Below are 14,443 nucleotides of genomic sequence, written 5' to 3'. Positions count from 1 at the left end.
AATTGAAAGGGTGCAGAAATGCTTTGTAAGATATATTTATTACAAAAAATATAAAATATTCCCCTTTAGAAATTATGTTTCATATGGATTTTTGTTGAATGAATTTAAATATGTATCTCTAGCCAGTAGGCATGTAATAGCTCAACAAATTTCTCTCTATAAGATGGTTAATGCATTAATTGACGATAATAGTTCGCTTCACGAGTTATGCTTTAATGTTAGAAAAGGAAATTTAAGATTTCGGCAATTGTTTATTACTCCAGTCTCCAAGACTGTATTTTTTAAGAACTCTCCGTTTATCAATATGTGTGAAACATACAATAACTTAATTAATAAGTATCATATAGATCTTGACTTTGCTTATGAATATGACACACAAGTAAATATATTAAAAGAATTTTTCTCGTCGCAGTGATTTGTTTATATGTATAATATTTACATGATTTTGTTACAATTTTTTTTGTTTGATTTATTAGCCAGGCTTCTGCATATGAGATATTGTTTCATCCATTTCATACAGAGCATTATCATCTCATTTACATAACTTTTCAACTTTCTTTTTTTTTTTTTTTTTTGTATTTCTATGTTATTTGTTCAAATAATTTGTAAAAGTCACCTATAATTGGAGCGTGTCTCTGTTGGTGGCACATTTATTAAATAAATAAATAAATAAATAAATAAATAAATGATGATGTTTTCATTTTTCCCAACACAGTTATCAGCATGGAATTCTAAATGTTCCTCACCAAATGAAAATTTTTCCAAGAAGTGATGTACAAGGGATAAGACATTATTTACTCCTTTACCCGCAATACAAGCTTCTGGAATAATGTACAAAACAAATTTGTTAAGCAGTTCACATGCTACACCAAAGAGACCCACTTTATAGCCTGTAAGAAAGAAAATGGGTCCAACTTTTTGTGGATCGTATGGTAAGTGCACCTGTTGGGCAAAATCAAAACTAAAATGCATTGTGCCTTTGTGTGTTACACCTATGTGGCCCAAGAGACAAAGGAATTTCCTGTTGTCTAATCCCTTGTCTACAATTGTCTATGTTGTTGGACGTGATTAAGATGTTGTATTTCTCTTTTGGATTTCTTTTTTCCTCCTGATCCATAATTGACAGTTTCCCTGTCACAGTTTGATTGCTTCTACAAGTCATACAAAGATCAGTCTTGGCCTTCTGAACTACTATGTTACTGCACAATGTACTCCAGATGGAATACCAGGACGAGAGTGATACAGGTTTTCTCTCTAATGATTTACAACTGTCAGAGTATAATGTATGAACGTACTTCTTGGAGATGCTACTTGGGAGAAGCATGAGATCACTTCTTCGTTTCGTAGGGATCCGGCCAGGCATGACAAGTGCATTGTGTCCACTGAAATTATTCATAAAGTTGACTGCATGTTTACAATCATCAAAAGGAATAGATTTTATCTGAGAAGTCTTTACGTTTCGGTGAATTTTAGGTTGCACTCCTTCTTTCTTGAATTGTTCCTTTACATTTCTAGCCTCTTCATGCTACGAGAAGCGAATACAAATTGAAAGAATGACTGACACACCTCCTGCCCTCTGAAGTGATAGTGCAAGTTTCTTTCCTGTCATAATTTTTTCTCTTAGTAGCTGTCGTCATTGGCTGGTTTCATACTAATGCATTCATCACATCCATCATTAATATGCGATTGTGACTGACATGTTCTCCACAATTGTAATCCAGTTCCTGAACTTCTATTGTCGAAGAATGAATGAAGCTTTCGGGAAAAAGACCAATGCATTTTCTTGCACAGCCACAACCCTTCTTTACAAATTTTTTAATCTCCTCTGTATATTCGGAGGCTGTTTGAACTTTGGGAACATCTTGTAAAATACGTCCGCATCAACAGAGTCCTCCTGCAACTCATCTGTTATGGAAATTTTAAGAGTTTCGCTTTCCTCAAAATCACTATCCTCAACAAAATTTTCACTTTCAAACTCGCGGGGTGCACTGAAGTAGTCCGAAATAACATTCAATAGTTCTGGCAGCCTCCTCTGCGAACCATGTGACCTTGCTGCAGTGGGGAGGCTTGCGTGTCCCAATGAAGCAGATAGCCGAGCCGCAGGTGCAACCATATCGGATGGGTATCTGTTGAGACCAGACTAAGGAATGGTTCATCGAAAGGCGGGGGTAGCAGCCTTTCGGAAGTTGCAAGGGCGACAGTCTAGATGATTGACTGATATCGCCTTGTAATAATATTCAACATGGCTTAGCTGTGTTGATACTGCTACACAGCTGAAAGCAACGGGAAACTACAGCTGTAACTAACTCCCGAGGACATGCAGCTCTCTCTGTATGAATGATGTACTGATGATGGCTTCCTCCCGGGTAAAATATTCCGGAGGTAAACTAGTCCCCCATTCGGATCTCCGGGTGGGGACTACACGAGAGGGGGCGATTATCAGGAAGATGGATACTGACATTCTGCGAGTCAGAGCGTGGAATGTTAGAAGTTTGAATCGTTGTGGTAGATTAGAGAATCTGAAAAGGGAGATGGATAGACTAAAGTTAGATGTAGTTGGTATAAGTGAAGTACGTTGGCAGGAAGAACAGGATTTTTGGTCAGGTGACTACCGAATTATCGACTCAAAATCAACCAGAGGAAATGCAGGAGTTGCTTTAATAATGAATAAGAAAATAGGGCAGCGGGTAAGCTACTATGACCAGCATAGTGAAAGAATTATTGTCGTCAAGATAGACAACAAACCAATGCCCACCACAATAGTGCAAGTCTATATGCCTACTATCTCTGTGGATGATGAGGAAGTCGAAAGAATATATGAAGAGATAGAAGATTTAATACAATATGTAAAAGGTGATGAGAATCTAATTGTGATGGGAGACTGGAATGCAGTGGTAGGCCAACGAAGAGAAGGCAATACAGTTGGACAATTCGTATTGGGAAAAAGGAACGAAAGAGGAAGTTGGCTGGTTGAATTCTGCACTGATCATAATTTAGTCCTTGCCAATACTTGGTTCAAACACCACAAACGACGGCTGTATACGTGGACGAGACCTGGAGACACTGGAAGGTATCAAATAGACTTCATTATGATTAGGCAGAGATTCAGAAACCAGGTGTTGGATTGCAAAACTTTCCCAGGAGCAGACGTTGACTCTGACCACAATTTGTTGGTCATGAAATGCCATCTGAAGCTGAAGAAATTGAAGAAAGGAAATAATGCAAAAAGATGGGATCTAGACAAGTTGAAAGAAAAGAGTGTGAGGGATTGTTTCAAGAAACATGTTGCAAAAGGAATAAATGAAAAGGCTGAAGGAAACACAATAGAGGAAGAGTGGATAGTCATGAAAAATGAAGTTGGTAGGGCTGCTGAAGAAATGTTAGAAAGGAAGAAAAGATCAACTAAGAATCAGTGGATAACTCAGGAGATATTAGACCTGATTGACGAACAACGAAAATACAAGAATGCTAGAAATGAAGAGGGCAGAAAAGAATACAGGCGATTAAAGAATCAAGTGGATAGAAAGTGCAAGGTAGCTAAGGAAGAATAGCTGAAGGAGAAGTGCAAGGATGTCGAAGGTTGTATGGTCCTAGGAAAGGTAGATGCTGCATACAGAAAAATCAAGGAAACCTTTGGAGAAAGGAAATCTAGGTGTATGAATATTAAGAGCTCAGATGGAAAGCCACTTTTAGGAAAAGAAGACAAAGCAGAAAGATGGCAGGTACATATCCAACAGTTGTATCAAGGCAAAGATGTAGATAATTTGGTTCTGGAACAAGAAGAGGCTGTTGATGCTGATGAAATGGGAGACCCAATTTTCAGGTCAGAGTTTGACAGAGCTGTGAGAAACCTAAATAGGAACAAGGCACCTGGAATTGATGACATTCCTTCTGCCTTAGGAGAAACCAGCACGGCAAGGTTATTCCATTTAGTGTGTAAGATGTATGAGACAGGAGAAGTCCCATCCGATTTTCGTCAGAATGTTGTTATACCTATTCCCAAGAAAGCCAGTGTTGACAGGTGTGAAAACTACCGCACCATTAGTTTAGTATCTCATGCCTGCAAAATTTTAACACGTATTATTTACAGAAGAATGGAAAAACAAGTTGAAGTTGAGTTGGGAGAAGATCACTTTGGCTTCCAAAGAAATGTAGGAACACGTGAAGCAATCCTACCTTTACGTCTGTTCTTAGAGGATCGAATCAAGAAGGACAAGCCCACATACATGGCATTCGTAGACCTAGAAAAGGCATTCGATAATGTTGATTGGACCAAGCTATTTAAGATTCTGAAGGTGATTGGGATCAGATACCGAGTACAAAGAATTATCTACAATCTGTATAAAAATCAGTCTGCAGTAATAAGAATCGAGGGCTTTGAAAAAGAAGCAGCAATCCAGAAAGGAGTGAGGCAAGGCTGCAATTTGTCCCCCCTCCTTTTCAATGTTTACATAGAACAGGCAGTAAAAGAAATCAAAGAGGAATTTGGAAAGGGGATTACAATCCAAGGAGAGGAAATCAAAACCTTGAGATTTGCTGATGATATTGTTATTTTATCTGAGACTACAGAAGATCTTGAGAAGCTGCTGATTGGTATGGACGAAGTCTTGGGTAAGGAGTACAAGATGAAAATAATAAGTCCAAAACAAAAGTAATGGAGTGCAGTCGAACAAAGGCAGGTGATGCAGGAAATATTAAATCAGGAAACGAAGTCTTAAAGGAAGTAAATGAATATTGTTACTTGGGTAGTAAAATAACTAACGATGGCAGAAGTAAGGAGGACATAAAATGTAGATTAGCACAAGCAAGGAAGAGCTTTCTTAAGAAAAGAAATTTGCTCACTTCAAACATTGATATTGGAATTAGAAAGATGTTTTTGAAGACTTTTGTGTGGAGCGTGGCATTGTATGGAAGTGAAACATGGACGGTAACTAGCTCAGAAAGAAAGAGAATAGAAGCTTTTGAAATGTGGTGTTACAGAAGGATGCTGAAGGAGAGATGGATAGATCGGATCACGAATGAAATACTGAATCAAATTGGCAAGAGGAGATCGATTTGGCTAAATTTGACGAGAAGAAGAGATAGAATGATAGGACACATCTTAAGACACCCAGGACTTGTTCAGCTGGTTTTTGAAGGAAGTGCTGGTGGTAAGAATGGTAGGGGTAGACCAAGGTATGAATATGCCAAGCAGATTAGAGCAGATGTAGGATGCAATAGTTACGTAGGAATGAAAAGGTTAGCACAGGATAGGGTGGCATGGAGCGCTGCATCAAACCAGTCTATGGACTGATGACTCAAACAACAACAGTTCTGGCAGCAAGTCACTGTCTGTATATTGTTTTAAAGCTTTCACAATAACATCAGCTGCATCACTAGGCCCCGACATAGTGAGAATTATTACTCCTTATTTTGGAACCAAATCTATTTTTAAATTTTTTAATGAACTTAAATTCACAACTGTACAAATAATAAGGAAAACATCACACTTCTCCACACTATGAAATACACTGAAAGACTACATCGGTATCGGAAATGTTTGGAGCAGACCTATTACCTTTAAAAGCTCCCAGCTAGGGTTTATTTATCAAAGATAAGATATCTGAGTCATCATATCTTATGTTAGCTGCCTCTGTGGATCAGCGGTAGAGTGTCGGCCTCCGGATCCCAAGACAGCGGGTTCAAACCCGGCAGAGGTAGTCGGATTTTTGAAGGGCGGAAAAAAGTCCATTCGACACTCCATGTCGTACGATGTCGGCATGTAAAAGATCTCTGGTGACACATTTGGTGTTTACCCGACAAAATTCATTAACTCTCAGCCATAGACGCCTAAGAGAGTTTCGGTTTACCCGGTCTGCCATCTAGTGGGGGCCTAGAGTAAAACGGAACGTCGAAATTGACGAGCAGACAGCCAGATGGCGTCAAATTGAAATGTCTGCATACGGCAGCTGAGGCCATACGATTATTATTATTATTATTTATTATATCTTATGTTCGCACAGCTATGAGTGCGAGCGAGTAAGTGTGTGGAGCCTCCCTTACGATATGATAAGTGGTCCCTTTTCTTAGTACCTATTAAATAAACCTCATGTTTTAGCAGTGATTATTGTCAGAGGGCTTTTAAATTCACACAGTGAGTAGATGACAGTCTAAGCAATACATGGGTATCAAAACCGAAAATTCAACACTTTACTCCCTTGAGTGGCTTTTTACAATTATTTCATGAACTGTCGACCGAGAAGTGGTCCCTTTTCTTATGCACGCGCACATATGCTCCCATCTCAACTCTCTGAAGTCACAATTTGAACGTTATTTTCCAACTAGTGTATATGACAACCTTTCATGGATTTGTTATCCTTTCCACTGAGATACTATAAACTGAACTGTCAACTGACACTGGAAGCAGAAGGCAAAGAGAAAGTACAGTGAACTTTCGAGTTTGCTTCTACGTGAGAAAGGGTTTTGATCAATAATTGATCCCAGCTTAGCGATGAACAACTGGACAACTATCAAGGTAGAGATGATGCAAATTCTATTCTGAAAATAAACTCTCACAGTTTTTCAGCTATTAAACAGGAACTCATCTCAATCATGATATAAAGAGAATTGATATATTAACTGCTTAACACTTTTAAAAAGTGGATATGATAAAGCTCACTGAACCTCTCTCTGTAGTTTGTCATGCTGAAGCTGTCTATTCTGCCTCACCATGAGTCTTTGTAGTTCATAATGGTTGCTATCAGGAAAAACAAAACAAAAAAAAAAACACAGCATTATCGAACACTGTAGGAAATTTTAACTCTTAAAAAGTCGTCTTGACTTGAAAACAAAGTTTGAGAGCATAGAAATGTCGGGCAATGGTTTCTCACCACAGTGCTCTATCACAGAGAGAAGAACTTGAGGAAGGCTTGCGGGGGAATAGGGACGTGAAGAGAGCTTTTGTCGACGTTCTCCAGTTTCTCTTGGAACTCCGGGTCTTGGTCCACGATACACGGGTGTCCGATGGACTTCCAGAACAAGCAACGACAGTTTCGACACAGCTGAATCATTTCCGCATACTCTTCACGGAGGCCGAATGATCTGCAACACAGGAAAAGCAAATACTCTAATATTGACGTGGAGCCACCTTTCGTCTACCTGCAAAAGCTGACTCCGACTACAAGGTTCATGCAGCATGGAGAAGGGTGCCAACTAAATTGTCACTGTTTTACAATGGCATTCATCATGAAGTGTTTTCTGAACCAGAAGAACGACTTATATGAAGCTTTGTTTCTAATTAATTGTTCACAGTGAAAGCTGTGTGTATCTGTATTTTGCAATCATTGGATAATGAACGTTGATAGCAGCTCAATAATTTCCAGCAGTGGTTCGTGGGAGACAATTAACGTTCTTCCAGAATTTGACAGGTAAAATAACAAGAAGACATTTATTCTTCCATGCAGGTTTTGCATCGGGAAGTTTATTCAGACTCTGTTGAAGACAAATACACTACTTATCACTAGGGATGGGAGTTTCTCTTACACAAGAATCTCATATAGCATCTCTTGACTGTGTAATGTTAGTGTCACCACTTCTGGCTCAAAGCTCGGTATTCAAAATGTTTTAAACGACCATGATCTTGGTTGATCTGCAATGGAACACACGTAACTTTTGCTTTGACCTTACATTTAAGTTCATATGTGCAGAACAGCTTATTTACAAAAAGAAATGACATGGAAAATATCTTAGTTTAGATGGCCTTCAAAAAATGTTTCCCATTGAATAAAGTTGTGTGTTACTCTCAGTGTTGCCAACGTAGCGAATTTTCCGCTAAATTTGGCGGAATTAGAAGACTGTCGGCGGAGAAATATATCATTTATCAGACTTTTTGGCGGAATTCTAGATTTATTATAGCGGAATTTAGTGTTTTATCCATTTTACATTTTTTTAAATTTGTACTTCGGTCTGTCTCAGAGCTATTCCATATTTTTTGTCAGGAGCTAGCATTCACATGAGGAAAACATGTTATTTGGATTTGATGTTATGAGATCATGGTATCATAAATTTGTAATGGGTGGGGAAAGGATACTTATCTCTTAGTTGATGAATGACGACAGATAATGGAACTGTGAGAGAGTAGCATTTATATTCCTGCTATGAAGGAAGACCGTTTAATAAACTGGCCTGCTCTGTGTGTGGATTTCTTGGCGGAATTTTAGCGAATTTTCAGTAGTATTTAGCGGATCTTGAAAATATAAGTTGGCAACACTGGATACTCTTTCCTTTTCTTGTCTTTCTTCAAAAATTTGTATTTATGATAATAACTACTTAGCTGAAAAACAAGGATGTAGTTTTCAACGAGTTGACTCGGAATGGGTGGCGAGGGGGGAGTGATATATAAAAATAATTGAAAATAGTGTCGAATCCATACATTTTGGGATTGCTGAGATGAATAGTGATATACCGGATATTTTTAAAGTACAAGTTCGGCCCCCTTTGGGGTGGGGGTTGTACAATTAATACCTACTATCTGGAAAAAATACTGTGGGGGCAAGATGCCCCTAGAACCCTAGGAAAGGGGTTGAAATATAATCTATATAATGAAACAGAAGTCGGTTTGGAATGATCTATATTTGCTGTACTGTATATATAAATTAAGGTATAGAAATGAAAATAGACATGAATTAATGAGGCACTTGGTACCAGAGAAACTGATGACTTCAGGGTCCCTACAAAAATAAAAAATTCTCAAAATACCCTGTAGAGGCCTCGCTGGGAGTCTCAAATTTGGGGCTGAGCATAAGAACGCATTCGGATATATTTATCCAAAACGACAACCTATAGTTTCATGGGCTTAAAAGTTTTCTGAAAGTCTGGCAGCACAATCTGCCAGATGAGCTACAAAACTGAAATTTGGAAAAATTATAGCTTTAAGCCTGTAACTGATGGAAAAATTAAGAGATGTTTAAATTTTTCATTTTTACCTCCGGAAAAATATTGAAATATGGAGGCAATTTTAAGTATTGAATAGGTGGAAAACAATGTATTATTATTCTCCTGGAAATTTTAATGATGGTTCAGACCTTTCTTTCAAGGTATTTGGTGGCTAAATGGTAAGTCGTATCACGAAACGGATGGCACAATCTCTGTTCAATTTGGAGTGATCTACAATTTTGGTCCTATGATTTTTTGTTGTATCTCTCTCTCCCTTATACGTTAGATTTGGCTGTATTTCTCGACTGTACGCAAGGTATTTTTTTCACACATATACTATATCTCATATTTTGACACACTTTTAAGAAAGAATCATCAAATTTGACACACATATTGACACGACTCATGACCATATGCAAGCCAAATTTCATGATTCTAGTTTCCACGTAAGTATGCAAAAAATAATGTAATATGTTATAAATGTGCCCAAATAATGTCCTATTCAAAGTTTAAACTCAATCTAACCCATAAAAATAAGGAAGATATGAGAAATTGTTATAGGAACAACCATGAAGGACGATAAAAGGAGAGTCTGATGGCGCAATCTATTTGTCGATATGATGTACCGTTTAGGAGCAGTAAATATCGAAATGAAGGTCTGCACTTATAAACATGTCCATGCCTATCTGTCACCTATCTTCTATCTAAAAGTCAGGTTGTGAATTTCACAAATAGGAAAAGTCCTCTCAGTTTTAATTACTGCATTGATGGGCTGAAAGTTCCCTTTAGGGATCATTGTAAGTACCTAGGTCATAATATAAGGAAAGATCTTCATTGGGGTAATCACATAAATGTGATTGTAAATAAAGGGTACAGATCTCTGCACATGGTTATGAGGGTATTTAGGGGTTGTAGTAAGGATGTAAAGGAGAGGGCATATAAGTCTCTGATAAGACCCCAATTAGAGTATGGTTCCAGTGTATGGGACCTTCACCAGCATTACTTGATTCAAGAACTGGAAGAAATCCAAAGAAAAGCAGCTTGATTTGTTCCCCATAAAAGAGTAGCGTTACAAAAATGTTCCAAAGTTTGGGCTGGGATGACTTGGGAGAAAGGAGACGAGCTGCTCGACTAAGTGGTATGTTACATGTTATAAATCTCATTTTGATCCGTATTGAAAATTTACAGTTCAACAACAATAAAGGTGTTTTAATTTAATCCACCTATTCAATACTTTTATTTTCACTTATTGCGGTTACATAAACAGACTATCAGTTAAATGGGACACATTTCACCCTCAATTAAGGGCATCTTCAGCCTAAAAACAGTCATCAAGAGTACAACTAATATTAAATGTAGAAGCTAAAAGTTTAGCCAGTTATTAAAATTCAGGACGTAAAAATGTGAAAAATGATACAATATACAAAAATGCTAATGGAAACACTGTCAATGATTAAACTATAATCTTGTTGGAGACTAAAACTTCTTCCATAAAAATTCTAATTAAAACAGTTCATTTAAAATGTCAGTGGAATACCAAAGTGGAAATAATATAAAGCCAACGACATGAGGGCGTGATCACAAGCATAAACATGATTGTCATAAATACAATATGTCCAAGGCCGCTGATGAAATTCGTGAGCATAAAGTGAGACAGAAGCATCAGTAGAAAAATTGTGGAAGTGGCCCTTAGCACTGGTAGGTAATACTATTGGCTGAAACCTTGTCAGGAAATGTCAGTAGATACTGAAATAATGTTTTCTGTAAGAGAAGGAAAAGATGAATTAAGAAATTGAACGTAAGGAGAGAATTCGTATGACATAATTTGAAACAGATGAGGACTTACATGTTAGTTGAAAGTTGTTATTTGTTATCTACTGTTGTGTTGGTTGCTGCCCTTCTGTTGGCTCTGAGTCTCATGTTGTAACTGGGCTGCAGAGGTGGCAGTGAACTTGGAGGAGAAGGAATAGGGGAGTGTGGAAGGGAGGAGAGGATGGGTGAAGTCAAATGTGAAGAGGCTGACAAAGGGGTGGTCACAGATTTGAATCCATAGAAAAAGACCTAGCGATAATTAGAAACATAGAAAAAGGGAGAATGTTGAATGAATTAGAAAGTTTATATATCTATTTAGATCAGACGTACAATAAGGAACAGAATCTTAATGAAATCACGGACAGTAAAAGTATGTTACATGAATTAATACCGAAATTATTAAAGTCAGTTAGTTCGAATAAATATATTTAATTCTTCATACTCTAATACTCCATCCATATCTACAAATATTAGGCCTACTTCCAGCAATACGGTTGACTCCGTCCCTTTGTCAGCCTTGTCACAGTTGACAGTTTTTCAAGTTTAATCAGGTGTTCCTCCCGGGTTTCCATTGCAAGTAACAGGTCATCAATATACCTATTGGTGAAGCTCTTTACCTCTTCTGTCAGACATCTCTCGAGTGCTCGAATAAGTGCTGAACCAGCATTACGTAAACCAAATGGTAACCTGCAGAAAATATACGTCTGCTGGTCATACATACATCCTGTGAGCAATCTGGATTTCTCTTCAAGCGAAACAATCCTCAAGATCATGCGCGATAAACTTTGGCGAGCTTTCTTTTCCACTGTCATGAGAAAGGCGTCAACTGGAGTGTCATCTCTTGCTCAGTATCATTACTAACAGTACGAGGCATAATCCCCTGATGTCCAGACCCATAATAACACCGCTTAGCAAAATATCATTAGTAGAAATGAGCGACCCCATAGACACTATTGGCTTGGCGATTTTCGGGAAGAAAATGTACAGGCTTCGTAGCAAGAGTGTTAAGAACCCAGAACCGTTGAGTATGTGACAGGAATTACTGACCTCACCTACAGAAACAAACATGTTGAGTAGCAACAGCATTCCATTCTGGGGCTCATTTGCTATTTTTTTTTGCTAGTTGCTTTACGTCGCACCGACACAGATAGGTCTTATGGCGACGATGGGACAGGAAAGGGCTAGGAGTGGGAAGGAAGTGGCCGTGGCCTTAATTAAGGTACAGCCCCAGCATTTGCCTGGTGTGAAAATGGGAAACTACTTTTTTTTGCCTGGGGCTCATTTGACACAGAACAAACATGATATGCAATACCGTTAACACCACACATATAGAAGTACAGTGATCCTTGGCAGAACATCACACTCAACAGACACTGTCTTACTGGAAGCAAAATGAAAACCAGTTTCCAACACTGGCTCCCTATTCCAGCCACTTCTGTTCCCAGCAAAATGTTTATTTTCTAAATCTGGTCTTATATAATCATCTTCATCATCATCATCATCATCATTAGTGTTCTGCCCTAGGGCAGGTCTCCATGCAATTCTGTCACCTACTACCCTCTTTGTTTTCTTGTAACTGTCATCTATCCTTATACCATCAACTATCTGGTATCTTCTGCATCCCCTTCTTCTACTTCCATACTATCCATTTGTAAACAATCTCTTCTCATCCAGTGTCAAAGCCAATTCTGGGCGTGAGAAATTCAAATGAAAATTCACAGCAGAAAAAGCAAGAAGTTGTATTTCAGTAAAAAGGAATGACAAGAATTACAGGAAACATGGAAACTTAGCTGGGAAAGTGTTGTTGAAGTTGATAGTTGTAAACACTTAGGTGTTACTATTAGAAAAGACTTAAACTGTTCAGAGCAAGTGGAAAATGTAATTAAGAAATCCTAGAGACCGTTACATTTTATTATGTGGAATCTCAAGAAAGCTAACTCTGGTGCCAAAAGTAAAGCTTATAAATGTTTGGTAAGACCGATTCTCAAATATGGGTCTGCGTGTTGGGATCCGTAGGTTTAATAAATTCCCTAGTAAAAGTTCAAAGAAGAGCGACGCTTTCCGTAACTGGGAATAGGAGGAATAACATTAATTGGGAAAGTCTTGAATCCAGAAGGACTAGCGCTCGCCTGTGTGGTCTTTATAAGAGCTACACCTGGAGGAGTGTCAGGAATAGGATGGAACCTCCCTTGTACTTATCGGAAAATGATCGCAAGCAAAAAATTGGGATCAGATACCAGCATACGGATGTGGGCAAGTTTTCATTCATAAACAGGACCATAAGGGATTGGAATAAATCACGTGCAGCAGTCTTTGATAGATTTCCTTCTGGTATCAATTTTTTATTGCTAGTTGCTTTACGTTGCACCGACACAGATAGGTCTTATGGCGACAATGGGACAGGAAAGGCCTAGGAATGGGAAGGAAGCAGCCGTGGCCTTAATTAATGTACAGCCCCAGCAGTTGCCTGGTGTGAAAATGGGAAACCATGGAAAACCATCTTCAGGGCTGCCGACAGTGGGTTCGAACCTACTATCTCCCGAATACTGGCCGCACTTAAGTGACTGCAGCTATTGAGCTCAGTATCAAATTGTTTAAGAAGATCGTTAGTAAAAAGTGAAAGTTGTAAATGACGGACATTGAATGTGTGTTTTTCTGCTTAATTTAGAATGTTAAACTAGTTGGATTTCTTGTAATATTTTCTTTCCATAGAATTGATTGTTGTTGTTGTTGTTGTTGTTGTTTTGTTGGATAATTATGTTTTAACTTTACTTTATTATCACACTACTGTAAGTGACCCTTTCCACCAGGATATTTCTCAATTGTGAATTACTCTTCTGAGCTCCATCCTCCTCCAAAAGCTTCCTCTTTCCTCATGCTCCACCTCCCTGTCTATGCCTCCGTGGCAATTGTGATACCAGTCTTATGCATCTCATGTGTGCCGTTATTGTTCCATATCTTCCTGTCTTAACTTTACATTTATCACCATACATTTCGTCTTTTTGTTATTCATTCTCATTCCTCACACATCGCATCATTCCAAGCATAGCTCTTTCGATCTGTGCCAAGAACACCATGGCCGAGCTCGATAGCTGCAGTCGCTTAAGTGCGGCCAGTATCCAGTATTCGGGAGATAGTGGGTTCGAACCCCACTGTCGGCAGCCCTGAAGTGTAATGGATTTAGAATTACTCCTCGCCATAGTACGATGTATTTTGCATCTCATTCATGCGTTCATATGATTGTCAGCATCACCGTGAGTTCTAATATCGAGATTGTATGGCCTTTTCTCTGATTTGGTGATGGTGAGCCATGTAGCGGTCGACTTGGTACTAGTATTACAAGGTGGCTAGTTGGTGCTGCTCTCTGGCCGCGAGAAGATAAGCTTGTTATGCAATGAACAGTGGCTCGACAATGTATGTGAGAAGTTGTTTTTTGATTCTTGATTCTGAAATTGAAGAAGACGCTTTGGCAGCTAAGCTCCTGGTTGTGCATCAAGGAATAAATTATCACTTCAGAACGTGAAGATGGTAATGGGACTCGATCTTGGTTGATGGATTCTCCATCTGGTCATAAGGCCCGAAGTTTTGGTTTGTTTTTTAAATTTAATCATTCTAATCCTCCGACCTCGTAAGTAGACTTCAAAGCACTTCAGTACTGGCTTAACCTAGCCAACGAAAACTACTATTTCACGGTGTTAAGAGACATGGAGACCCTGTA

General features: G+C 38.6%; 1 protein-coding gene across 5 annotated transcripts in view; it reads right to left on the bottom strand.

The window, feature by feature from the left end:
* The window catches only part of LOC136857483 (F-box only protein 25), a 653,389-nt gene that overhangs the window by 42,005 nt on the left and 596,941 nt on the right, over nucleotides 1-14,443 (bottom strand). For all 5 annotated transcript variants that reach the window (XM_067136159.2, XM_068225201.1, XM_068225203.1 and 2 more), the window contains one exon: nucleotides 6,870-7,080. In XM_067136159.2, coding sequence (XP_066992260.1) covers nucleotides 6,882-7,080 — 199 coding nt within the window. In that variant the 3' untranslated portion in view covers nucleotides 6,870-6,881. The remainder of the gene's footprint in view (nucleotides 1-6,869; nucleotides 7,081-14,443) is intronic.

Source organism: Anabrus simplex, chromosome 1 (genome assembly GCF_040414725.1).
Source record: "Anabrus simplex isolate iqAnaSimp1 chromosome 1, ASM4041472v1, whole genome shotgun sequence".
NCBI lineage: Eukaryota > Metazoa > Arthropoda > Insecta > Orthoptera > Tettigoniidae > Anabrus > Anabrus simplex.
This window is presented reverse-complemented; position numbering and strand designations above follow the sequence as displayed.